Genomic DNA, 23,692 nt, shown 5'->3' on the forward strand with positions numbered 1-23,692 from the left:
CATGCAGTGGACTGAGGTGGGAGTGGAGGCTCTGGTGAGAGATGGGTGCAGCATGATGCTTCTCTCCCCGTCCCCCACATCCAGACTCTGAGAGCACGGAGCCCCTGAGTGTGGATGGCATTTCCTCAGACCTTGAAGAGCCAGCTGAGGGTGATGAGGAAGAGGAGGAAGAGGAGAGAGGCACTGGCTCCTGTGGGCTGCAGGAAGGCAGCCCCCACACCCCAGACCAGGAGCAGTTTCTAAAACAGCACTTTGAGACTCTGGCCAATGGGGCTGCTCCAGGTGTGGTCAGAGGGCCAGCATTTGGTCACTGCAGTCTGCCCTTTGCCCCTCCTTGCCTGGCTGAGAGGGAGGGTCCAAGGGCAGGCCATGGCCTGGGGTTGCTTGCTAGGGGAGGTAGAATCTGGGGCAAGGGCTTGCTTCAATTTGTGATTTCTGTCACCCTGACAGGGGGCCCAGTCCGAGTACCAGAGAGGACAGAGTCTCGGAGCATCTCTTCACGATTCCTGTTGCAAGTGCAGACACCCCCACTCAGGTACCTGTCCTCACAGCAGCTCTCACTCTCCTGCAAGGAGCTCCGACTCTCCTCACCTCCCTGTGCTCCCAATAGGCCCATCCTGCCCCTGGGGCAGCACACAGCCCTCCTCTCCAAGGCTTCTGTCTCCCCATGCCCAATAGTATTTTGCACTCCAAGTTTTGGGACAACAGGCCTGGCTGGCTTTGTGCCTGCCCTTCTCTCCTAGCTCCTCTCTAATGCTGTGAGAGCTTCTCCTCATCTTGGCAGGGAGGAGCCCTGAGCCTTCTCTGGGCCTTCTTCTATGTTTCCTCCCTCTAGGGAACCATCCCCATCTTCCTCAAGCCTGGCACTGACGTCGAGACCAGTCCAGGTGCCACAGGCTTCTGATGAGCAGCTGAGAGGCAATGGTGCCAATCCTCCAGGAGCACCCCCAGAGGCAGAGCCCTACGCTGGAAACCCTGGCTCCCAGCAGGCAGCCCCTGTGCTGTTGCCACGACGCCGTCTCAACCCAGACAGCAGCTGGGCCCCCAAGAGAGTGGCTACAGCCAATTCCTTAGGTGGACTCCAGAAAGCCCAGTCTGTGCAGAGTCTGGTGCCACAGGGTGAGGAGCCAGTGGGCTCAGCTCCAGGGTGCGGGGCATGTGGTGCACTTGAGCATGCTAGAGGAAGGAGGGCCAGGTGAAGCCTTGATGTGTCACTGTGCTTGCCACTGGGTGTCCCTTAAGTGGGTATATACAGGGCACAGTAGCTCCTAAGGAACTGAGCATTAGCATCTGGGACATCTTCCTCACCACCTGACCTGCATATATCTCTGTCTCTTCTGCAGATGAGGCCCCTCCACCAGGCCCATTGCTCTTACGGGGGATGGAAGCTCAAGAGGGCCTGCGCTCCCTGCCCCAGGCTGATGGGCGGCTGTCTCGGCCACACTCCTACCAGAATCCCACCACCAGTTCTATGGCCAAGATATCCCGCAGCATCTCTGTTGGGGAGAACCTGGGCCTGGTGGCTGAACCTCAAGCTCCTCCTGCCTCCATCCGAGTTTCACCACTGAGCAAGCTAGCCCTGCCCACCCGGGCTCACTTGGTCCTTGACATCCCAAAGCCACTGCCTGATCGACCCACCCTGGCCACATTCTCACCTGTTACAAAGGGCCGGGCTCCTGGTGAGGCAGAACAGCCTGGCTCTCCAGCAGGCCTAGGAAAGGCTCACAGTACATCTGAGAGGCGGGCCTGTTTGGGAGAGAGTACCACTTCCAAACCTAGGACAGGGTGCCAGGCTCAGCGTGGGCTCAACATCCCATGTGCCCAGCAACTGCCGGTCAGCAGTCTCTTCCGAGGCCCTGAGAACTTGCAACCCCCACACCCTGAGAAGACTCCCAGCCCCATGGAATGCACCAGGCCTAGGGCAGCCCTGAGCCAGGACTCAGGTGTGCACAGCTCCTCAGCTCTCATCTCCTGCCCCATCCTTTCTCTCCTGTCTCTGTTGGCCGCTCTCTGGCTCCACCCTATTTCTGTGCATCCAGCCTGTGGCGTTTATCGTCTTGTCTGCTCCTGTCTGGGTCCATAAGTCACACCCCTGATGGTGAGACACTCCTGCCAATCTTCATGATCTCCCTGTGACCCACTTGCCCCTTCAGTGCCTTCTGGCCCCTGGGGTTGGTGCTGGCTCTTTCCTCTGGACCTTGTTTTCTGTGTGGTTTGGGAGGGTGTTGGGAAGGAAGGAGGCAAGAGGAAAGGACTGAGGGCAAGTAGAGGGGGTGTGATGTGGGGAGGTAGGCCTCTCCTGCTCTGAGCGGCCCCTGGGTGGGGAGGCCTGAAAGGGCAGCTTTGCTGGGCCTTCCTGAACTGAATCTGTCCCTCCCAGAACCAGCAGTGAGCCTGGAGCAGTGCGAACAACTTGTGGCAGAGCTCCAGGGCAATGTGCGCCAGGCTGTGCGGCTCTACCATTTGGTATGTGTTGGTTACCCACCACAGGGAGACAGAGCATGTCAGGAGGGCTAGCTGAGACTCCAGAACATAATGATAAGGCTTTTCCACTGACGGATGGGTGGGACAATCAAGAACATTCTGAGTAAGCAAGTGGGTTAGAGGCCAGGCCAAGCCTCTTGAACTGAGCACCTATTAGTCATTTCTGGCTAAGAACTGGAGACTTCCTCAGACAGGAGGGTGGGATGTAGAGAGCCCACGTGTCCTAGTTTGCTCAGGATCATCCCGGTTTATGCCTGTTGTCCCAGTGTAATTATTAATAGCATCCTTTTTAATATTCAGAAACTATTTCCCCCCTCCCCACCGAGATAGGGGACAGTTCAGCAGGGCCCAAGCCTTGAAAGAGGAGTTGCTACCAAGACGTAGATGGTGCCATAATCTGAAGGGTTCCTCCTTTGGGGTTATCCCCAGAGTCTACCTCCATCCCATAGCCTCTGGTCATAGTTGCTGATCTTGGAGCCAGCTGGGCGTGCAGTCCCTTCTCTGGGGGCAGGCTAGACCCAGGTGGGGCTCCTCTCTATTATACATCTGTTGACAGGCCCCTCCACTGTTCCTCCAACTCACTTCCGGGGTCCCGTTGCAGGTGGCTGGCTGCAAGACGCCCTCAGCAGACCAAAGTCGCATCACTCAGCTCCTCAGAAACACCTTCTCTTCACTACGGCAGGAGCTAGAGGCCCTGGCTGGGGCAGTGTTGTCCAGCCCAGGAGGGAGCCCTGGGGCTGTGGGGGCTGAGCAAACACAGGCCCTGCTAGAACAATACTCAGAGCTGCTGCTTCGAGCTGTGGAGCGTCGCATGGAACACAGACTCTGAGTCTCAGAAGCTTGTCCCAAGTGAATGCTCCCCCTTTTCCAAACTGTAGTCCCTCCTCCACTCACCAAAACCTGTGGGCGTACTTGGAGTGGATAGTAGGGATCAGTGCTCAGAGGGGAAGCAGCTTTCCCAGCAGCTCCTCATGGGGCCCCTGTATTTATTAATTTATTTCCTTGACCGTTGCCTCACTTTCTTGGGACTCCTGCCTCCACAGCCCCTCCAGTGGCTCATGCAGGGGTAGGTCTTAGGTTTTTGTCATCTTGGTGCTGTGAGGAGTAGGAGGGCAGCCTGCCCCATCTGGGCGAAATCGGGAAGGGCTGGCCCTCTCTTCTTAGAAGCCATTTGAAATTACTGCAGGGATCAGCTCCCTGGGGTGGAGCACACACAGGGTATTTGGTGGGGTAGAGGTGAGAGGCAGTGTAGTGTTCAGTGCCCTTCAGCCAACAGCAGAGCTTCACCTCTACCTCCACTTCCCCTCCCACACCAGCTGCACTCCCCTGGCTGCCAGAGCGGGGCTTGTCTGTCTTCCCCAGTTCCCGGCAGTTCAGAAAGGCAGAGCCCTCTGGCCCAGGGTGTTCCCAGCCGAGTTGTTAGCAAAGTCTGAGCCCCCACATTCCACTCCCATTCCCCTGCAAGGGGGCCCTATTATTGTCTCTCTCCCTGTGCCCCCTTTCTCTCCTGGCCAGAACTTGTGGAGCCAGCTGTGGGACGTTGCTGCAGGACAGTAGAACCCTCTCCTGGGCAAACATGAAGCCCTGGCCCCCTTTCCTCGGCCCCTTGGTCTTTCCTGTCTTCTAACCCTGGTCCCCTCCAACCCTGACAAGCCCAGAGGCCGCCTTCTCCCTGCATCCTGAGTAATGCTCAGTCAGAAGCCTGTTGGAACTTCCCTCATGGTTTACAGGGTGCTGGCCCACCTTCTAAGGACCTTGGCCACAGATGCAATCTTACACATGCACACACGAGTGTTCATTGCTAGAGTACTTGGCTGGCTGATGTGTGCCTGGTTTCCTCTCTTCCCCTGCCCCAGCTTCACCACCCTGGCTCATGTGGAACTCCTATCAAGGAGCATGAAAGGGGATTCAGGTTTACACACTAAACCTGAATTCTGGATTCTTGGTGTCCACAACCTAGCTGACGTGAGATGATGGCCTGTAGGGAACCAGGTTTGGGTAGAAGGAGCCTCCTCAAAGGGAGTGCTGGGCACCCAGGGTGCTCTGGATATGGGAGATTGAGGGGAGGGAGGCATGTGGAACTGCAGCAGGGGCCAAGAGACACACTGGAAGGGTAGTAGGCGGGACAGGTAAGTGGTAGAGGTGAGGGGATAGATTAGAATTAGAGGGCAGTTGTTAGGAGTGAGGGGAAGGAGATGGGGCAGAGAGGGCAGGTAGAGTAGGACCAAATAGTGAGGCAGTTGTTGAAGAGCTCGGGTGAAGAACATGTGTCTCTGGGCCCCGCTGCTTCCCTCTGCCTCAGGTAAGTCAGGGCAGGTTTACCGCAGCTCCTGGCCAAAAAAGCCCATTCTCTCATGGACAGACCTTTGGACCCTGCTCACCCTATAGGCAGAGGCGTAGGAAGAAATTGGATTCTGAAGGGTGCCCAGATCTGTTTGCTTCACCCTGAGTGCAGCAGAACAGATGTAACCTGTTTCACCCCACTACTTGCTACCCCACCTGCATGGTTCAACTACAGAGAAATCCTGGCCCCAAGAACCCTTGTAGCTGAGGGTGGAGCCCTGGCAGGGCTGCAGCTGCTCTTGTGAGGGTTAGAAATCCACCGCCACTCTCCGAACCGGCACACGAGCCACAGCCCACCCAAAATACGCCTCGGGCCTGGGCCTCTGGGCTGGGTTCTTAGCGATCCTCAGCCAGCCTGTCCCTCGAGAGGAGGGAGCTACACTCCTGCTAAGGTTTGTGAGAAGGTGGCCGCCCTTTCCCTACCCCCAGCCCAGTGTGGGGCTCCTGAGGCCGGGTTGGCGCCCGTCCCCTTCTGCATGTCTGAGGCCACTGGCAACTGCCGCCCCGTCCAGATTTACCCTGACCCAGTTTTGAAAGCCCTTTATTTATAACTTTTATACTTTGTCAGACCCTGGCGCTTCCCTCCCCAAATCTCACGGGGCAGAGGGTGTTTTTAACATGTCCATTTGTATTGATGTATGAACTCGTCAATAAACACAATCATTTGTTAACTCTGGGATGCCAGCGAGTGGGTCAGGCAAGAAAAGGCATAGCTTCTTACTCGCCGCTTGGACAGCAGAATCCGCTGTGCGCCGGAGGGCCGTGGGGAGGCAGTGGTTCGAGGCAGCGGGATTCTAGCGGCGGGAGCAGGACGACGCCTCGAGGAGGGCTTCCGGGGAGGGCGGTTGCGTGAGCCGGAGCCGCGGCGTCAGGCCTCAAGGGTAGCGGGGCCTCCGGGCCCTGTCTCAAGGGAGGAGGGCGGGGCCTCAGGGCCGTGTCCGAGGCGGGACGGGGCCTCGGGGGCCAGGGCTCTAAAAGAGGGCGGGGCCTCCGGGTCCGGGCTCGAGAAGGAAAGGGCGAGGCCTCGGGGCGGTGTCCCGAGGAGGGGGGCGGGGCCTCGGGGCCGGGTCCCGAGGAGCGGTGGGCGGGGCCTCGAGCCGGCAGCCCCGGCGTCATGGCGGAGGCGGCTTTGGACGCCGTGCGGAGGGAGTTACGAGAATTCCCGGCCGCGGCAAGGGGTGAGTGAGTTAGCTCAGAAGCTTTGGCGTCCTTACTTCGCCCGCCGAACAACCTCAGGACACGGGAGGGGCCTTGGGCATGCCGGGAACCCGGTCCCGGAGTCGGGTGCGCCCTGGTCCTTGCTGGGCCGCTGACACCAGGGTGCACCCTAGTTCTGGTGCTCAAGGAGCTCAGAACTGCACGTGACTGGTGATGGCCCCTCTCGGATCACGCTTCTGTCGCACACCCCGCCCCCCAGCCCCATGAGTGAGTCCTCACCTCCCTTCTTCCCGTGTTCGCCCATCCTCATGGCTTCCTGGGGTGACTATTGAAATTATTTCCAAGACCTGGTCCAGCTTTACTTAACCTGGATGCTATCCTATTCCCATAGTCAGCCTCGCACTGCATAATCGGGCAGTCTGTTGCCCTTCCCAGCCTTTCCTGTGGCGTTCTTCTTCAGGTGGTCGGATTCTCCCTCTCTGAAACCCTGCTGGAAGTCTGTTCTGGAAGAGACTCCTCTAAGCTAGGAAGGGTGCGGAGCTTTGGGGGGATTGTAGGCAGTGACCCCTGGCTCTTCCGCTGCTTGGTTTCTTGTTTTTCTCCCTCTCTGCCTTCCTCCCTCCCTCATCTCTATTTTTAAGGATTTCTTACTGCTGAACAGCAACACAGGCACGTGGTTTAAAAAACAACGGGTGTATAACCTAAAGTAAGCCTCCTTCCAGAAATACCGTGTTTATATCCACGCAGACATATGACTACATAACTCCCTTCTTATGGAAACGGTAGCCTGCCAAACACACTCTTCTGCACTATGTCCTTGAAGATCATTCCATATCGTTCTAGCTCAATCTTGATCACACTGTTGTTTTCAATAATGCTGCAGCAAATACTTTGAGTATTCATTTAAGACATATTTATTAAGTACCTCAATGTGCCAGGCTCTGTTCGTCGTGTTTAGGGTACATCACTGAACAAAACAAACCTCTGCCCTTGTAGAGCTTACAGTCTAAGTGAGGAGGCTGACAGCCATCGGCACAGGAAATGAGTAAATTATGTACTAGAAGAGCTATGTTAGAAGACAAGTGCTATGGGGAAAAAAGTAAAGCAGAATAATGGGGCTCAGGATGTCGGGGTGGGGGCATGTTGCGAGTTTAGATGGTCAGGGTAGGTAGGCCTCCTTGATAAGGTGACATTTGAGCACAGACTTGAAGAAGGAGAGCGTGAGCCTCATAGACATCTGAGAGAAGAGCCTTCCAGGTAGAGGACAGGGCTGGGCAAATGCTCTAAGGCGTGAGAGTGCCTGGTGGGTTCAGGGAACATTGAAAGGCCAGTATGCTTGGAGCAGTCTGTGCACATGAGTACGCCAGTATTTTCCTTGGTTAAATTCCTAGCAGAAGAATTCTTGGGCCAAAGGAATTGTTTGGATCCCTTTTCAAATTCTGTCACTTTGAAGCCCCCAGAGGGAACAGTGGCCATTCTCTAAAGGAAATCTATTAAATGGTGAGAAAGTAAAACAAATAATTGCAGAAAATCCAAAAGGTAAGAAAAGAAAAAAAAAAAAGGCAGTTTCTACATGTTTTAAGAATCCCAGTGAGAACAATAAGGAGATTTCCTGAGCCCAGATCACCTCCCAAGGTGGCTGCTTTGGTGAACTGGCATGATTGGAAAGGCCCTTGCCAGATTCCTCCCCCTCACTCCCTTATCTACGTGGCAGGTTCCATCTTGCCTCTCTAGCCAGTGAAACAAGCACACATGCCAGCTCTTTCCTTGGCCCACCAGAGGCTTCCCACTCAGTTCCAATTTTTTTTTTTTGAGGAAGATTGGCCCTGAGCTAACACCTGTGCCTATCTTCCTCTACTTTATATGTGGGACGCCTACCACAGCATGGCTTGGTAAGTGGTGGATAGGTCCACGCCTGGGATCTGAACTGTTGAACCCTGGGCCGCTGAAGTGGAGCACACACACTTAACCGCTGTGCCCCCGTGCCGGCCCCTCAGTTCCAATTTTTGATCTAAAGACATTCACTTTCCGACTGATTGGAAGGCAGGGATGACGGGTGTGGAAATGCAGTTATGAGAGAACATGACCTCAGAGGTGAAAATAACTGCGGTAGCTGTTCAGAGTAGGATGCAGTCACTGCCCATTGGGGGCCAAGACATTCAAGCTCTGTAGACTTCCAGGATGAAGGTAACAAAGCAAAGCCCTGTGCCAGGAGAAAGACATTCCAGTCTGAGTGAGCAGCAGGAACAAAGTTTGGCACCCCTTGAGTAGAGAGTGTGTGGTAAGGGGCAGGCACCAGACAGGAGGAAACCAGACTGGAAAAGTAGGTTGGTCCTGATCACAGAGCACCTTGAGTGCACGCCAGGGCAGACTGGATTTTGTGAGGAGTAGTGGTAAGACATCAAAGGATTTTTTACTAGGGGCGTGACAAGATGAGATTGCACTTTAGGAAAATGACTGGGGCCAGGGTGAGGGATGCTTTGAGAGGGAGTGGAATTAAGCCAAGAAAACCAGTTGTTCACTGCAAGATCTATCCAGCCAGAAGATGTTGGAGACTTTCATTCTACCATTAAGCAAATATTTACTGAGCACCTACTATGTGCTAGGTAGTATTCTAGGTGTCAGGGATACGTCAGTGAACAAGACAAGCATCCCTGTCATCAGGGGACTTACATTCTAGCAAGAGAGAGAGACCAATTAACAGTTTGGATAAGTGAAACATCTAGTGTGTTAGATGATGACAAATGATAGAAAAAAAAGGCTAGGGGTTCAAGGATTGCTGGGGGCAGGTCACAATTTTAAGAAGGGTGGCCAGGGAAGGGAGCCTCATCGAAGTGACATTTGAGGACCCCGAGGAGGTAGTTTGAACATGGATACCACCAGAAGAAAGAAGGAGAGGATGGTTTGAGAGACATAGAAAGTAGAATCAACAGGACACAATCAATAGGATGACAAGAGTGAGGGAGAAGGAAGAGCCCAAAAGAGATTTTTATTAAGAGTGACACAAGGCCACTACAGACATTTGCACAGGTGGTACACGGCTCAGCCCACAACGTGCCCAAGTGCACATGGCAGCGCATGTGTCTGAGGACGGTGATGCTGTTGAGTAAGACTGAAAACACAGTTCAGCCCTTGCTTTTCCTCCACTAGTTTTGTGTAGTAGTCTGTCTCCCCAGTTAGGTTGTAAGCTTCTTGAGGTGATGCTTGGATCACCCCTTAATACCTCCACATTGGCCAAGCCAAGTACTGAGCACATTCTGGGTGCTCAGTAAATAGGACTCTTGGAGGGTGCTTTCAACCCGCCCACGCTAGCCCGTGGCTGTACACACTCTGGAGCTCTCAACTCTGCCTCAGTGGCTGACTTTCCTCGTGGATGCTAGGAGGTTGGCCACTCTAGAGTGGGAAAGCCAAGGGTCCACTGTGCAGAGCTGGACATGGCCCCATGGAGGGTTTGGGTTGTGGACTGAGCAGCAGCCCCTGGCCCTGTGGACTCTTATGGCCCATCCTGGTGTGTTTGTGGGTGCTTCATGCCTTCTCCCTTAAGTTTCCCTCCTCATTCTTCAGTTCGTGGTTGTCCCCTGGTCACCTGTGGGCCTTGCTCAGTGACAGAGTATGGCCCCAGGGAGGGCATCTCTTATGCAGGCAGTGGGGCAGGGACTGGAGGCTGTTGGCTTCAGCACCCCACCCCCTTCTTTCTCTCAGAGCTCAGTGTGCCTCTTGCTGTGCCCTACCTGGACGAGCCCCCCACTCCACTGCACTTCTACCGGGACTGGGTCTGCCCCAACAAGCCCTGCATTATCCGCAATGCCCTGCAGCACTGGCCGGCCCTCCAGAAGTGGTCCCTTCCCTACCTCAGGTGGGGGCTGCCCTGGGTGGGATTGGGGGTGGTGCTTTGGGCATCTGGGCGTGGGCTGAATGTCCATTCCTCCAGAGCTACAGTGGGCTCCACAGAAGTGAGCGTGGCCGTGACGCCAGATGGTTACGCGGATGCTGTGCGAGGGGACCGCTTTGTGATGCCTGCTGAGCGCCGCCTGCCCCTAAGTTGTGTGCTGGACGTGCTGGAGGGCCAAGCCCAACACCAAGGGGTCCTCTATGTGCAGAAGCAGTGCTCCAATCTGCCCACTGAGCTGCCACAGCTGCTGCCTGATGTGGAGCCCCATGTGCCCTGGGCCTCCGAGGCGCTGGGTGAGTGGAGGCGGGGGCTGAACAGGGAAGAGATGGGAAGGAAGGAGTCCACCCTCCTTGCTGCTTCTCTCCCTGTGCTGAGGACTTGGCCCCTACTCTCGGCCCCACAGGGTCAAGTTCCCCGGTCCCCACGTCATATGGACAAACTACTGAAGATTGCTGCCCTTCCTTCCACCCCAGGGGACGGAGGGAGGACCCTCCCAAGCTCACCCACCTCTGCTCCTTCTCCCTGTTCTCTCCCTGGAGCCCCTCTGCTCCCTGCTCAGGTTCTGGTCCGGCGCCACTGCATGGTGGTTATTTCCATCCTGGCCTTCAGGGACGCCCACTCCTAACTCACCCTCTTCCCTCTGACATGCAGGAAAGATGCCTGATGCTGTGAACTTCTGGCTGGGGGAGGCAGCTGCAGTGACATCTTGTAGGTGTCGGGAATGCAAAGATCGGGGAGGGGGTGAGGGAGGAGAGAAGGGGAGGCCAAGAGTGGAAGACTGGGCCTGGATAGAAGTCGAACTGACTGCTCTTTAAGATTTCCTCTGGGATTCTGGGGCTCAGATACAACAGAGAGCCAGCCCTGACTGCTCAGATGGGGGAAGTACTCATGGCATTGGGGATGGAGAGCACTATTTCTTCTAGATCCCTAGAAAGCTCTCCTAGGCCAGCTGGGTCAGAGGGTAGACTCTGGAGAATCCTGTTTGCATTAATTCTCCTCTGGTAAATATGAGCCCAGGGCCTGGTGAGCATCAAGCCTCTGATGGGCAGAAGTCTGAAATCCCCGCCAGATTCCTTGGCACCCCCTTGAGGCTGCTCCAACTTTGCATGCTCTTCTATTTCACTGTAAGCTGTCTTGGGGTGCAAGGCCCCTCCTGTGCCCCGCCCGTCATAACCCTGCCCCATGGGCCTTTGTGTTGGCAGTACATAAGGACCACTATGAGAACCTCTACTGTGTGGTCTCGGGAGAGAAACACTTTCTGTTACATCCGCCCAGTGACCGGCCCTTCATCCCCTACGGTAGGGGGCACAGCCTGCAGGGGCTGGGGATCAGGTGGCCCAAGGTAGAGGAGGGCAGCGAGGGCCCTAGGCGTGAGGTGTGGACTCAGTGTCTCCACTGCACGAGGACCCCTGACCCTCTTGCTCCTGCACCCAAGGAACAGGTGAGGGTGGCTGGCAAGCCCCAGGCCATTTGAGGTTTCCCACACCTTTCTCCCTCTGGCTTCAGAGCTGTACACACCAGCAACCTACCAGCTAACTGAAGAGGGCTCCTTTACGTTGGTGGATGAAGAGGCCATGGAGAAGGTGTCTGTCTTGTTCCTGGGACCTGGGCACAGGGAAGGGTGGGAGCCTGGGCTCTGAGGAGCAGGCACAAAAGAGTTGGGGAGGTGGCACTTTGCTCTGAGGAATTCCTAAGTCTGGGGCCTCCCAGTGCTGAGCAGGGTAGGGCCTGTGGTCTTTACCTTTGGAAGGGACACAGCTGGAAGGCCTGGGGACTTTGGGCCTGCTCCCTGGCATCCATTGTGTCCCCAGGTGCCCTGGATCCCACTGGACCCCTTGGCTCCGGATCTGGCCCGGTACCCCAGTTACAGTCAGGCCCAGGCCCTTCGCTGCACGGTGCGGGCTGGTGAGATGCTCTACCTGCCGGCCCTGTGGTTCCACCATGTCCAGCAGTCCCATGGCTGCATTGCTGGTAAGGAGCTGCCCAGGTCTCCCAGGGGCAGCCCTGTCCAGGTGCAGCAGGGCATCTGGGGGATGGGCTGGGGAGGCTGTAGGTTAGAGGAGGGGCCCTTATGCTCAGGTCTCCCTTCTTCCCACAGTGAATTTCTGGTACGACATGGAGTATGACCTCAAGTACAGTTACTTCCAGCTGCTCGACTCCCTCACAAAGGCCTCAGGCCTTGACTGATGGAGCCCTGGTGAACAGTGCCAACAACAACTCTGGGAAAAGGTCGAACCCTTCCTGGGCCGGGTCCATTCTGGAGGCAACCTGGAGTGAGAGCGTGCTGGCTGCCGGCCCAGCTCGGCTTGGGATCAGCTATGGAGGATTCCGGGAGGCAGTCTGGAGGCCCAGGAGGTGCCAGGCAGGTCTGGGTGTGGGCTCCCAGGAAGTTGCCACACAGGTGAGGCTGCAGCCTGTAATGGAGGAGGAGCAGGGCTGCAGGTGCAGCACCGCTGCTCACCAGCACTGTGGCCGTGACCTTGGGAGAGCTGCTGCCTCAGAGCATTGGTGTCCTGTCTGTAAGATGGAGATAATGATGGTTCCTACCTCCTGGGGTGTTGTGAGGCTTGGAGGTGACATCTGTGTGGAGGTCACGGGGCTGGCATGGCTGAAGTTGTCAATAAAAGGCAGCTGTGGTTCGTGTGTGCTGTGACTCCCTCTCACATTTGCCTCCCAGGGTCTGGGGAGGGCTGGAAGGTTCACCTAAACATTTCAGGGTAACCCTGGTTGGGGTTGACGGCTGGGTCCAGGCCTGAGCCTGAGGAGCTTTGCTGCCAAGACCCTTCTGTCCCTGACAGCCATCACAGCCCCTCTTGGGGCAAGCAGGCCGACCCCAGCCATGTTGTAACTCTGGTGCAGACCCCATTGACTCAGGGCCTGTAAAGCTATTCCTAGGTTTGCTCTGGCCTGTGTCCTCTCCTCTTCCAGCTCCAGGGCAGCTGGTGGGTCTGGTGCCCTAAGGGTCACCCCGTTTCTCCCACAATAAGCACAGAAACCCGTGCTCCTCCTGAGGCTGTTCCCCTACGGAAGAAGTGGGTCTCCGTGTTCGGACTCCCTCCCTCCTCACACCAAGCCAGCCCTGGAGACCCGGAGACGGAAGAGCTCCCTTCCCCGAATGCCAACCCATGCCTCATCCCACGCCACCCAGCACCCAGCTCCGAGGGTGGAGCCAGCTTGGCGTGTGACTTTGAAGGGCTGGTTCATAGAGCAAACCATGCCCCTGCCAGGTTATGATGGGGCCCGGGGCACTCCTCTCAGATTGGCCAAGCACTTCAGTCAAGACCGGGCATTCCTGTCACGCTGGCGCTGGGAGGTTGCGAAAGGCCCGGCGACAGGGGACATGGCTTTTCTGTTTACAGCTGCTCTGGGCCCACCTCCTGCTTTCCAGACCTCAGTGGCCCCTTCAGGCCCCACCTTCCAGTCTCCTTTCTGCTCAGCCTCTGACAATGAGCTCTCCTGGGGGCCCCACCTCTAGGTCGGGGCTGGGAGAGCAGGGTTGGGTAGGGCAGGCACAGATGGCGATGGTTGGAGAGAATGGGTCTTTGGACGTGTTGAGCCCCCACCGTGGGGGTGTCAGCACTTCATACAGGTTTAAGGTGGCTCACTTCCTGGACAAGTGGCTGGTCCGGGCGTAGGCGTGGGGCCTGGGTGGAGCGGAGGCAGGCGGTTGGGAGGGACCAGGGAGGAGCTTGGGACCAGCTGGGACATCCCTGGCTCTGGGTTAAAAAGCCCACAGTCCTCGGTCCTTGGGCCACTGCCCATCATTCCTGGCTCCCGAGGACTCTTAGCCTCATGGCTCTGGTAAGACCCAGTAGGGCACTGGACCCCAACTCTGATCTCTGGTTCCCCCAGGCCTGGTTAACACTTTCGTGAGAGAGCTGTGGGCTTCTCCAGGTGTAGCGGGGGGTTTGCTAGCCTTGAACCAGGGTGGAGAACAGAAGCCAGGGAAGAGGCAGGGTCTTGGGATGAGGGGTCATCCTGAGTTGTTCGTGCCCTAGAGATGGGGGCACTGTGGATTTGGCCCTGAGAACTCAGGCTCCCAGTTGCCATCCTGGGGCCCCAGAAGGAAGCGGCTGCTCTGGTCCTCCCTCTGACTCAGTTGCTTGAGGTGTGGGCGCCCCAGGGCTGACACTGATAGATAAGCTTCCCCAGCTCTGCCCCTGGACTCCATCCATTAGGGCCCCTCCTGAGGCAGGGCTCAAGGCCAGAAGGAACGACCAGTTGGCACAGGCTTCCCTGCTCTGGCACAGCTGCCAGGGTCTACGTCCAGGACCCGGGGTCGTGGGTTTGGATGGAGCTGCCAGAGGACCTTCCTCAGCCTGGTCTTGTAGGACCTGGAGGGCTTGACAGCCTGAAGGTGGTCTGAGCTAGTAACTGCTGTTCCTATCCTGACAGAGAGCAGATTTCCAGAATTCTCTCTTGGCCTCTCCTGGCCAGGGGTGTAGAGTACGGGGACAACTCAACCATGGCCCCGGGCTAGGTTAGGCTTTGACGTGCCTCTCCCCTACCTCTGTAGCCTATATCCCCCCCATCCTGGGCCTCTTGCCGCCCAAGACCAGCCTCAATGCTGCTTAGCAAGGGGGAGCCAGAGGGATGGGGTGCAGAGACCAAAGGAGGCTGTACCAGGACCTGGAGGCAGCTAAGTGGGGTGTTGAGAGCACAAGTCAAGCTAGCCTGGTCCAGTCCTGGCCCAGGACCTCAGGCAGGTGACTACTTAGCCTTTCTATGTCTGAGTTTCCTTGTGGCGTTGGCCATAATAAGCAGTCCCCACGCGCAGGGCAGTTGTGTGATTAGATGAGTTAGTGTGCAGGCAGCCCTGGGACTGGAGCTGGCCCGGAGCGTTGTGGTAAGTGTTGGCAAGCGTCATCAGGAGATGCCGCAGCCTCCTTTCCATTCAGGATTTGGATGGGGTGGAGGGCAGGGCTGTGGCTGGGCAGGATTAGGCCTCGAGGGTTGCCCCAGCTTCCCCTTCGGTCCTTGTCACCTTGGGGCCCATCAGCCTGCAGCAAGCCTGTCCCTCTCTCCCTCTTCAGGCAAAGGTGCCCGGGACCTGCCTTCTCACCATCCGTGTCCTGCAGGCCCGCGGCCTGCCCTCTAAGGACCTGGGTGAGTGTTGGGCCCGGGGAGGGCAGCGGTTCTGCAGCTGGATTCAGGGTGGGGCAGGGGCAGTGGGAAGAGATGTGAGTAAGGCTGGGTGTGCAGGGGGTCCTGGAGAGGGTACCAAGAGGAGGTCCTGGGTGGAATGTTGCCATCAGGCCTCAGCCTCTGCTCCTTCTGCCTCCTGACGCAGCCCCATTCCGTGGGTCTCTGGGTCCCCCGGGGCTGCCTGTGATGGGAGGACATGGACTGGGCAGCTGGGTTGGCAGTGGCTCTTGGCCACACTGGAAGCTCATTCGTCCTTTCTGCAGTGACCCCCTCTGACTGCTATGTGACTCTCTGGCTGCCCACGGCCTCCAGCCACAGGCTGCAGACACGCATAGTCAAGAACAGCAGAAACCCCATCTGGAATCAGAGCTTTCACTTCCGAATCCACAGCCAGCTCAAGGTGGGCCAGGCGCAGGCGGCCCTGCTCACTGTCCCTGTCCATCCACTGCCACTGTCCCCTCCCAGCCCCTCATTCCCTGCCCCTGCCCTGCTCACCGTCCTATCCCACCCCTCCATCCTGCAGCCCCCTTGCTCTGTTTCCCTTCCAGAATGTCGTGCAACTGAACGTCTTTGACCAGGACCTTCTGACCAATGATGACCCCGTGTTGTCGGTGCTGTTTGACGTGGGGACTTTGAGGGCTGGCGAGTTCCGCCGTGAGAGCTTCTCGCTGAGCGCTCAGGCAAGGCTGACACAGGGCAGCGGAGGGCCTCAGCCTGGGAAAGGGGACGCTTTGGAGGGTGGCTAGGTACATGGCCCTCTTCTTCTGGACCAGTGAGTGGCCCAGGCTTCCCTGGCATCCCAGAGGCCTCTGTCAGCCAGGAGCTACTGTCCACTGAGGAGCAGTCCCATCCCTGACCCTCCTTCTTGGCCGCTGAGCTAAGGGCGGCTTTCTTGGAGTGGTCCAGAGAAGGTGGACAGAGCAGCCTGGGGATGGACAATGGCTCTCGCAGCCCCAGCTGGCGTCTGGGTGGGAATCTGCACACGCACCCACACGCGCACACACACGCTCACTCACACTCCTCACCCTTTCTAACTTGCTTCTTTCTCCAGGGTGAGGAGCAGCTGGAAGTTGAATTTCGGCTACAGAGTTTGTGAGTCAGGGGCCGTGGGGATTCCCGGGTAGGGGTGCTTCCTTCCGGGAAGGACAGAGCCCAGCACACCCAGAGCCGACACCCCACCCCGGGAGACATCCAGTGGTGGAGGAGGAACGCCCAGGCCTGCTTGAGGGGTGAGAACCGGGGAACCTGGACTCCCATTAAGGTCACTGGGGGCTCTTTTCAGGACAGACTGTGCTGAGCAGCTCGTCAGCAATGGCATCCTGGTGGTGAGTTGAGAACCCCTCCACCCCAGGCCTGAAGCTTGGGCCCGCCATGGGGGTCAGTGGGTAGAGCCAAAGTGGGGGGCCCTGGGACTTCAGTTCCTCAAGAGGATACACTCTCAAGCGAATGTTTGGTGGCTCAGGGCCAAGGTAATAAAGTCTGAGAAACAAGAGGCAGGATGCTGGGAAGGTGGGGTCTCTGATAGGCCGGGGCTTCGCGTCTGAGGGGCTCTCTTGACAACTCAGGCCCGGGAACTCTCCTGCTTGCATGTTCGACTGGAGGAGGCAGGGGACCAGCAAGGTGAGTTCTCGACCCACGGGGATGGCCCCCTGCCCTCAGCCCTGGTCTTCCCCCTTTCTAAGGAGCCCTCACCAGCTGCCCTCGGCTCTGGTGCCCCAGGCAGGAGTGGGTGTTGGGGGCAAATCCATGCTGGGCCCCCCCGGGCCTGAGCTTTTCCCCTTAGTCCTCAGAGGGGCTGGGGGGGCTCCATCTCCCAGCCTCAGCCTGGGTCAGACCTCCGTCTCAGTGGGGGGAGCAAAATGTCCCCCAACCCCCTTAGGCAAGACAAGGACCTTTCTGGGCGGAGATCCCATTCCCAGCCTCTCTGCTCTGGTTCCTGTTTCCAGGGTCAGAGCGCAGAGTGCAGCTTATGGTTCCCGGGTCCTGTGAGGGTCCGCAGGAGGCCTCTGTGGGTGCCGGCTCCTTCTGCTTCCATTGCCTGGACTGCTGGGAGCAGGAGCTGAGCATCCATCTGCAGGTAGGGTGCCACTCCCTCCCGTGAGGCAGCCCGCAGAGCCTTTCTCCCTCCTTCCCTCAGCTCCTCCTCCTAGCCTCTGCCTCTGCTCACCCTGAGCCCCCATCACTCCCTGGCAGAGTCAGGTACCCTGCGAAGAGGGTGGGGTCGATGTCAGCCTCCTGTCCCCCTTCCTACTGCTTCTCTGTCACTCCCAGGGGCAATGGGTGAGGCCCTTGATGGAGCGGAGGGTAGAGATCCTTAGTCTCCTTTCATCCTCCCTGCAGGATGCCCCCCAAGAGCAACTGAAGGTGCCCCTGAGGGCCCTGCCCTCTGGCCAAGTGGTGAGGCTCGTCTTCCCTACATCCCAGGTACTGGTCACCAGAGGAAGAAAGCCAGATGCGTGGGCAGGGCTGGACCCCAGGCCTTGAGGGCCTGCTCCTGTAGCAGCTTCCGTCCTTAGGCTACACCCTGGACAAGTGCTGGGGCCAGGCTCTGGGGAGAGGGTCCTCTGAGCATCCCTACCTTCAGGCTCAGGCCTGGCCCCTGTGGAGATGGCTGGGGACCCAAGGGAGCATGGGGACATGGTGGGGTGTGGCTCAGGCTGGGGCCAGAGGCACAGGCAACCAGCCTTTGTGACTGTAACATTCATGGTTTTCAGGAGCCCCTGATGAGAGTGGAGCTGAAAAAAGAAGAAGGGTGAGGTTGGGCGGGCACTGGGAAGGTCATGGGGAGGCAGCCAGTTACGGAGACGGCAGTCAGGCCTGCGCCCTGGAGGAGCAAGGCGAGAGACAGGGTGGCTCCCAGCACGGTCGCCATGCGTCCTCTCTGCGGACACTCAGGGGTTGGCTCCCAGGGCAGAGCACAAAGTGCTGGGGGAGCCGTAGCAGAGAAAGGCCCTTAACATTTCACTTGCGTTTCTGCTTTCCCCTTCAGAGGGGTGTGTGTCTTGCCCAGTGTCTGGTGCTTGGGAGGCACTGGATCAATGTTTGGCTGGAAAACCAGGTGGAAGGTGAGGAGAGTGGTTTGAGGCACAGAGAAGGCAAGGAAACCAAGAGAGGAGAGAAATGGCGCCCTTTCGGGTGCAGCTGTTGTGGGTGGACCTTAGCTAACCTTCGTGAGATGAGAGGAGTCGTCCACCCTGGCCCTCCGCATGCCTGGGAGACAAGCTTCTCACCACGAAGAGGTGGGGACACCGTTTCCCGCCCCCTCTGTAGTCATGTTCATGTGGGTGAGGGAGAGAAGCTGAGAGGCAGAAGTAGATCTATGGTATTGGGTCCCACCAGGGGCCTGTCTACACCCGGGACCCTGGTAGGGCCTCTTCAGTCACCAGCTTCCTGGCATGCCTGTGAATCCACTTTACTGCGTTCCCCAAGTGGGTCTGGGCTCCCCTTCTCCCCATTGCACCCACACACGTCACGCTTCACTAGGACACAGAAGCAGGGGTGAGGGGTGTGGAGAGGAGAGGAGAGATGGCAGTGGGCTTTTCAGGGCAGACAGACTCAGCTTCCCTTTATCTGACGAGGCCAGTTGCTGCCTCATGGTCCCTTCCTCCCCACCCAGACCGAGGGAGCTGGCTGTGCGGCTGGGCTGCGGGCTCTGCACCGAGGAGCAGGCTTTCCTGAGCAGGAGGAAGCAGGTGGTGGCCAGGGCCCTGAAGCAGGCCCTGCAGCTGGATGGAGACCTGAAGGAGGACGAGGTCTGGGTGCTGGGCTGGATTGGGTGGGGTCTTCGGGCAGTGCTGAGTGCTGGAACTGGTTTTTCCCCAACCAGACCAGAGCTGGTGCCAAGCGGGGCTTGATCCTGCCCCGTCTGCCAGCCCCTGCTCTGCTTCCCCCTCACTTGATGGTATCAGGAGCTTGATGACATCAAATGCAGAGCATTATATGGGGCACCTGGAGCTCGCGGACACAACTCCCCTGCTGGGCTAGCTTTCCTTCTGGTTGTTTCTCAATCTTTGGCCCGGTCCGGGTTTTGAGACGGGCCTGGTCTGACTGATCAATGAGACCTGCGGCCTGAGGGCTGCCTGCTGGCCTGGGCAGTCCCTGGAGGTCAGATCAGCCTGTGGCATCTCCTTGCAAGAGGGGAGGGGTGGCTATGTGGGAGACTGTTGAGGTGGCCCTGGGGCTTCTAGAAAGGGATCACCAGAATCCTCAGGGGCTAGAGGTGAGGAGATGAGGCCTGGAACTTGTCCATTTTTCCTGGAGTTCTTAAAACCAGACAAGCCTGACCCTCTCGAGGCTGTTTCTGACCAGACCCTCCTCAGCAGGCCTGACTAGAACTCGGCCCAAGAGCCTTGATCAGAGCTTGACCAACCTTGGCTGTGGGTGAGCTGAGTGCCGCTTGGCTTACTACCTCCCCTGCCTGTGGCTTGGCCTTCCCCCTCCCTAAGGCCTCTCTGAGCCTACCTATCTTCTCTTCCAGATCCCAGTGGTAGCCATTATGGCCACTGGCGGTGGGACCCGGGCAATGACTTCCCTGTATGGGCACCTGGCTGGCCTGAGGGAGCTGGGCCTCTTGGATTGCATCTCCTACATCACAGGGGCCTCGGGCTCTACCTGGTGAGCTGGCAGCAGGTTGAGTGCAGGAGCCTGGGGGTGGCTAGTTGGGTCATGGCAGGTGGGTCCGGGTGGGAAGGCTCTTAGACCCCACAGGCCTCTCTGACCACCTTGGGAGGGCTGGGAGAACACGTGTGCCTGAGAGAAGTGCGCTCAAGGGGACCCTGGGAAGGTGCCTGCCAGGCTTTTGTCCTAGAATGGAAAGCCCAAGGCAGGCAATGGGGTCCTTGAGTGACGATGCCCTGCCTTTGGCTTTTCCCAGGGCTTTGGCCAACCTCTATGAGGACCCAGAGTGGTCTCAGAAGGACCTGGCAGGGCCCACTGAGTTGCTGAAGGCCCAGGTGACCAAGAGCAAGCTGGGCGTGCTGGCCCCCAGCCAGCTGCAACGGTACCAGCAGGAGCTGGCCGAGCGTGCCCGCCTGGGCTACCCGACCTGCTTCACCAACCTGTGGGCCCTCATCAACGAGGCGCTCCTGCATGATGAGGTGTGGGGAGGGCTGCAGCCTGGGGTGCAGGCGGGGGCGGCCAAAGCCAGGGCAGGGCTGGGGGTGGGGAGCAGCCCTGGGCAGCAGGGGTGGGAAAGGCCCCAGGCCGCCACAGCTTTAGGTTCAAATCACTCCCTGCTCCAGCCCCATGACCACAAACTCTCAGACCAGCGGGAGGCCCTGAGTCGTGGCCAGAACCCTCTGCCCATCTACTGTGCCCTCAACACCAAGGAGCGGAACCTAACCACCTTTGAATTTGCGGGTGCGTAGCCCTGGCGCTGAGACCTGTGCTCTCGCAGTCGGCGGGGTGAGGGGTTGCCAGGGCTGTGTGTGTATGTTGTGGGTTTTACACCCACCTCTTTGGGGTCAGGTCCCATGCTCTCCAGAGACTGTCATTCTACCAGAGTCACTCAGGCTTGGGGATGGGGGCACTGGCCTTGGCTCCCATGCTCAAAGGGCCAGCAATGAGGCCGAGCCTCCTGGTCACCAGGCTGCCCTGATGTGAAGCCCGTGGTGGGTGCATTGGTGCCCAAGGGTTCTCAGGTTCTGGGCCCTGCAGTGAGGTTGTGTGACCTCCTCACAGAGTGGGTCGAGTTCTCCCCCTACGAGGTCGGCTTCCCCAAGTACGGCGCCTTCGTCCCCTCTGAGCTCTTCGGCTCCGAGTTCTTCATGGGGCGCCTGACTAAGCGGCTCCCTGAGTCCCGCATCTGCTTCCTGGAAGGTGAGGGGGTCTGGAAGGCTGGTGAAGTTGGGGCTTGGGGGACATGGTCGACCTTCCCAGCTCAGTTCCCTGGTCCCGAATGGGTGGTGGGGAAGGCCAGGTTGTGACGGGGTGGGGCACTCTCCTCCCCTTGTGTCCCCTCTCTTAGGCATCTGGAGCAACCTGTATGCAGCCAACCTCCAGGACAGCTTGTACTGGAGCTCAGAGCCCAGCCAGTTCTGGGACCGCTGGGCACAGGCTCAAGCCAGCCTGGGTAGGTGCCTGAGCGGCTTTGTAAGGATGTGGAAGGGCAGCCGGTGGGGCTGGCTCTGGGGGATGGTGGAGTGGCTCTCAGGCCTGTGGGAGTCCACAGAGGCTGGGATAAAGGTCCAGGGGCTGCTATTTCCTGAAAGATGCCCCACTTCCCCCCCTGACTGTGCAGACAAGGAGCAGGTCCCTCTTCTGAAGATAGAAGAACCTCCCACCATGGCCAGCAGGATGGCTGAGTTTTTCACTGACCTTCTGACGCGGCGCCCACTTGCCCAGGCCTCCCACAATTTTCTGCGTGGCCTCCATTTCCACAAGGACTATTTCCAGCATCCTTACTTCTCCTTCTGGAAAGGTGTCCGCTCTTCTCCCCCTGGTCCCAGCTCTCCAAAGTCTTCCCACAGCCGCCTGAGCCTTGGGTCCCTGGTCCAGACTCCCGTACTCTCCAACCCCTCAGCCCCAAGCCCTGAGAGCTCCATTCCCTGGCCCTTGGAGCAGGAGCCCCTTCTCCTCTCCTTGTGTTGGGCATCAGGGCTCGTCTCAGGCCTTGGGAAGTAGAGGTGCTACTTTGGCGGGAGAGGGCAGGGGCCAGAGAGCAGTGTCTCCTTCCACCAGCAGCGAGGAGCTGGCGTTAGGCCAGGGGGATCTGGTGCCCCCAGCACCAATGACAGCTGCTGCTTCCCCACCCCATCCTCTCAACCTTCCCAGCCACCAAACTGGACGGGCTTCCCAACCAGCTGACCCCCGCAGAGCCCCACCTCTGCCTGCTGGATGTCGGCTACCTTGTCAACACCAGCTGCCCACCCCTCCTGCGGCCTACCCGGGATGTGGACCTCATCCTGTCACTGGATTACAACCTCCATGGAGCCTTTCAGGTGGGCTGGGGGCGGACAGGACATGTCACGGTGGGACCTGAGGTGCTGGGGCAGGCTTGGGAGGCAGTGGGGAACCTTAGGCCTGACATCCTGGCTCTGCCCCTGGGGAAATCTACCTTGGAGTCCAGGACCTGGTCCAGTTTCCCTTAAGGGCTGTGACAGTGACACCATGTGAAAGGAAGACCGTGGATTCTGTGAATTCACCACCAGGGACTCTTACTCTGCTCTGGAAGTTGGAGTGGTGGGGGAGCTGGTGATGTTTTCAGATGTATTCCATATTTGGGTCCCCTTTGCTGCACCTGCACCCCTGTTTGCTCCTGGACCTCTGGGACCCCATGCTTTGAGTTTCTGTGTTGGTCCAGGGAAGGTTTTTGCCTCCCAGTTGCAGAACCTGGGGGCAGTTAGCAGCCAGCTCAGTCAAGCCCAGAGGAGCTGCAGCAGAGGGGCATTTTCCAGGTCTGGCCTGACTCTGTCGGGTCCACTAGAGTCTGATTTTGCATCTGGGCACTAAGTCCCATGTGTCTTAGCGGGCCTCCATGTTCAGTCAGCCTAGCGTTGAGGACCTGGGGAGCCCATGCATCTGCCCTTCTGACGCCCCTTCGGCCCACCCTGCAGCAGCTGCAGCTCCTGGGCCGGCTCTGTCAGGAGCAGGGGATCCCGTTCCCGCCCATCTCGCCCAGCCCTGAGGAGCAGCGCCAGCCGGGGGAGTGCCACGTGTTCTCGGACCCTGGCTGCCCCGAGGCCCCTGTCGTGCTGCACTTCCCTCTGGTCAACGACTCCTTCCAGGAGCACTCGGCCCCTGGTGAGCCATGGTCCCAGCCCCTCCAGCTCGCTGTCGTGGTGCCCCTGGCCCCCTGTCCTTCGTCCCACCTCCTCTGTCCTCTATGCCTCTCCACAGGTGACCCCAAACCATCCTCCACCCCATGAGTTTTCCCCTCCATGCCCGGCTGGTACTCTCTCTCCTTAGGGGTGCAGCGGACCCCGGAGGAGAAGGAGGCTGGGGAGGTGAACCTGTCTTCATCCAACTCCCCCTACCACTACTCGAAGGTGACCTACAGCCCAGAGGACATGGACAAGCTGCTCCGCCTGACGCATTACAATGTCTGCAACAGCCAGGAGCGTCTGCTGGCGGCCCTGCGGGAGGCTGTGCAGCGGCGGAGGCAGCGCAAGCAGCAGCGGCCGGGCCCAAGTGATGGCGGTGCCCTGGCCTGAGGCTGCCGTCCAGCCCCTGCCGCCCTGGACTCTTTTTCAGGCTCACTCCCCGTCTGCCTGGCTGCTCTGGTTGAGTTGGGGGGGAGACTGTCATCACCAAGTGTTCCAGAGCCTCTGGGGACTCCATTGGGTGTGTGCCCAGCGCCACCCAGATGTGGCACTGAAGCCAGCAGCAGCCCTGCCAGGCACCCCTGGGTAGGTTGAGGGCTTCACACAGGGGCAGGGCCCATCCCTCTTGGTTGCCGGCCCGTTGGGGCCTGGTCCCAGAAAGGCGGCTGGAGCTGGCTTCCTCTTTGAGTGAGTGGCCGGAGGCCAGAGCAGTGCTGAGCCCATCTGTGTAAGCACGCAGAGCTCTGGCCCTGTGTTTGTCTTCCCCTCCGTGCTCCCTTGAGGAGCTGTACAGTGAAATAGAGCACGTCCTGTTTTACAGAGGCTCACACACCTGTGAGGCGTTATCTGAGATTATCTGTCATTGCTGCCGAAGGGACATGTCATTACAAGCTCTTGGTTACACGTGGCA

At 58.5% G+C, this 23,692-nt stretch overlaps 2 protein-coding genes across 7 annotated transcripts in view; both read left to right on the plus strand.

Moving 5' to 3' along the window:
- MAPKBP1 (mitogen-activated protein kinase binding protein 1) overlaps positions 1-5,498 on the plus strand; it is a 53,203-nt gene extending 47,705 nt beyond the window's left edge. For 2 of the 3 annotated variants that reach the window (XM_046652501.1, XM_046652499.1), the window contains exons 26-31: positions 85-282; positions 451-535; positions 836-1,119; positions 1,344-1,943; positions 2,381-2,466; positions 3,086-5,498. In XM_046652501.1, the coding sequence (XP_046508457.1) occupies positions 85-282; positions 451-535; positions 836-1,119; positions 1,344-1,943; positions 2,381-2,466; positions 3,086-3,313 (1,481 nt within the window). In that variant the 3' untranslated portion in view covers positions 3,314-5,498. The remainder of the gene's footprint in view (positions 1-84; positions 283-450; positions 536-835; positions 1,120-1,343; positions 1,944-2,380; positions 2,467-3,085) is intronic. The other variant, XM_046652500.1, reaches the window with a different exon arrangement.
- Positions 5,499-5,898: 400 nt separating this feature from the next.
- On the plus strand, positions 5,899-23,611 carry PLA2G4B (phospholipase A2 group IVB). Of its 4 annotated transcripts, XM_046654241.1 has the most exons (25): positions 5,899-6,005; positions 9,688-9,841; positions 9,917-10,170; positions 10,529-10,585; positions 11,080-11,175; positions 11,384-11,460; positions 14,911-14,983; positions 15,286-15,422; positions 15,571-15,702; positions 16,074-16,114; positions 16,305-16,347; positions 16,588-16,642; positions 16,969-17,099; positions 17,363-17,446; positions 17,737-17,774; positions 18,639-18,774; positions 19,500-19,636; positions 19,896-20,118; positions 20,263-20,380; positions 20,702-20,839; positions 20,988-21,092; positions 21,261-21,440; positions 21,794-21,960; positions 22,576-22,762; positions 22,928-23,611. In XM_046654241.1, exons 1-25 carry the CDS (start codon positions 5,942-5,944, stop codon positions 23,170-23,172), a joined length of 3,072 nt encoding a protein of 1,023 aa, XP_046510197.1. In that variant the 5' UTR covers positions 5,899-5,941; the 3' UTR covers positions 23,173-23,611. The 4 variants fall into 4 exon arrangements, with proteins under 4 accessions (XP_046510197.1, XP_046510193.1, XP_046510195.1 ...); XM_046654237.1 differs by lacking the exons at positions 5,899-6,005; positions 9,688-9,841; positions 9,917-10,170; ... (1 more) ...; positions 11,080-11,175; positions 11,384-11,460 and adding exons at positions 11,513-11,848; positions 11,976-12,239; XM_046654239.1 differs by lacking the exons at positions 5,899-6,005; positions 9,688-9,841; positions 9,917-10,170; ... (1 more) ...; positions 11,080-11,175; positions 11,384-11,460 and adding exons at positions 11,513-11,848; positions 11,976-12,239 and having other exon boundaries at positions 22,579-22,762.
- The last annotated feature ends 81 nt before the right edge of the window (positions 23,612-23,692 follow it).

This window comes from Equus quagga, chromosome 2, assembly GCF_021613505.1.
Source record: "Equus quagga isolate Etosha38 chromosome 2, UCLA_HA_Equagga_1.0, whole genome shotgun sequence".
NCBI classification, from domain to species: Eukaryota; Metazoa; Chordata; class Mammalia; order Perissodactyla; family Equidae; genus Equus; species Equus quagga.

Coding starts and splice junctions, on each gene's coding strand:
- PLA2G4B (XM_046654241.1), top strand. CDS start 5,942: ATGGCGGAGGCGGCTTTGGACGCCGTGCGGAGGGAGTTACGAGAATTC. Junction 20,119..20,262: donor AGGCGCTCCTGCATGATGAG/GTGTGGGGAGGG, acceptor TCCCTGCTCCAG/CCCCATGACCACAAACTCTC. Junction 21,093..21,260: donor ACAGGCTCAAGCCAGCCTGG/GTAGGTGCCTGA, acceptor CTGACTGTGCAG/ACAAGGAGCAGGTCCCTCTT.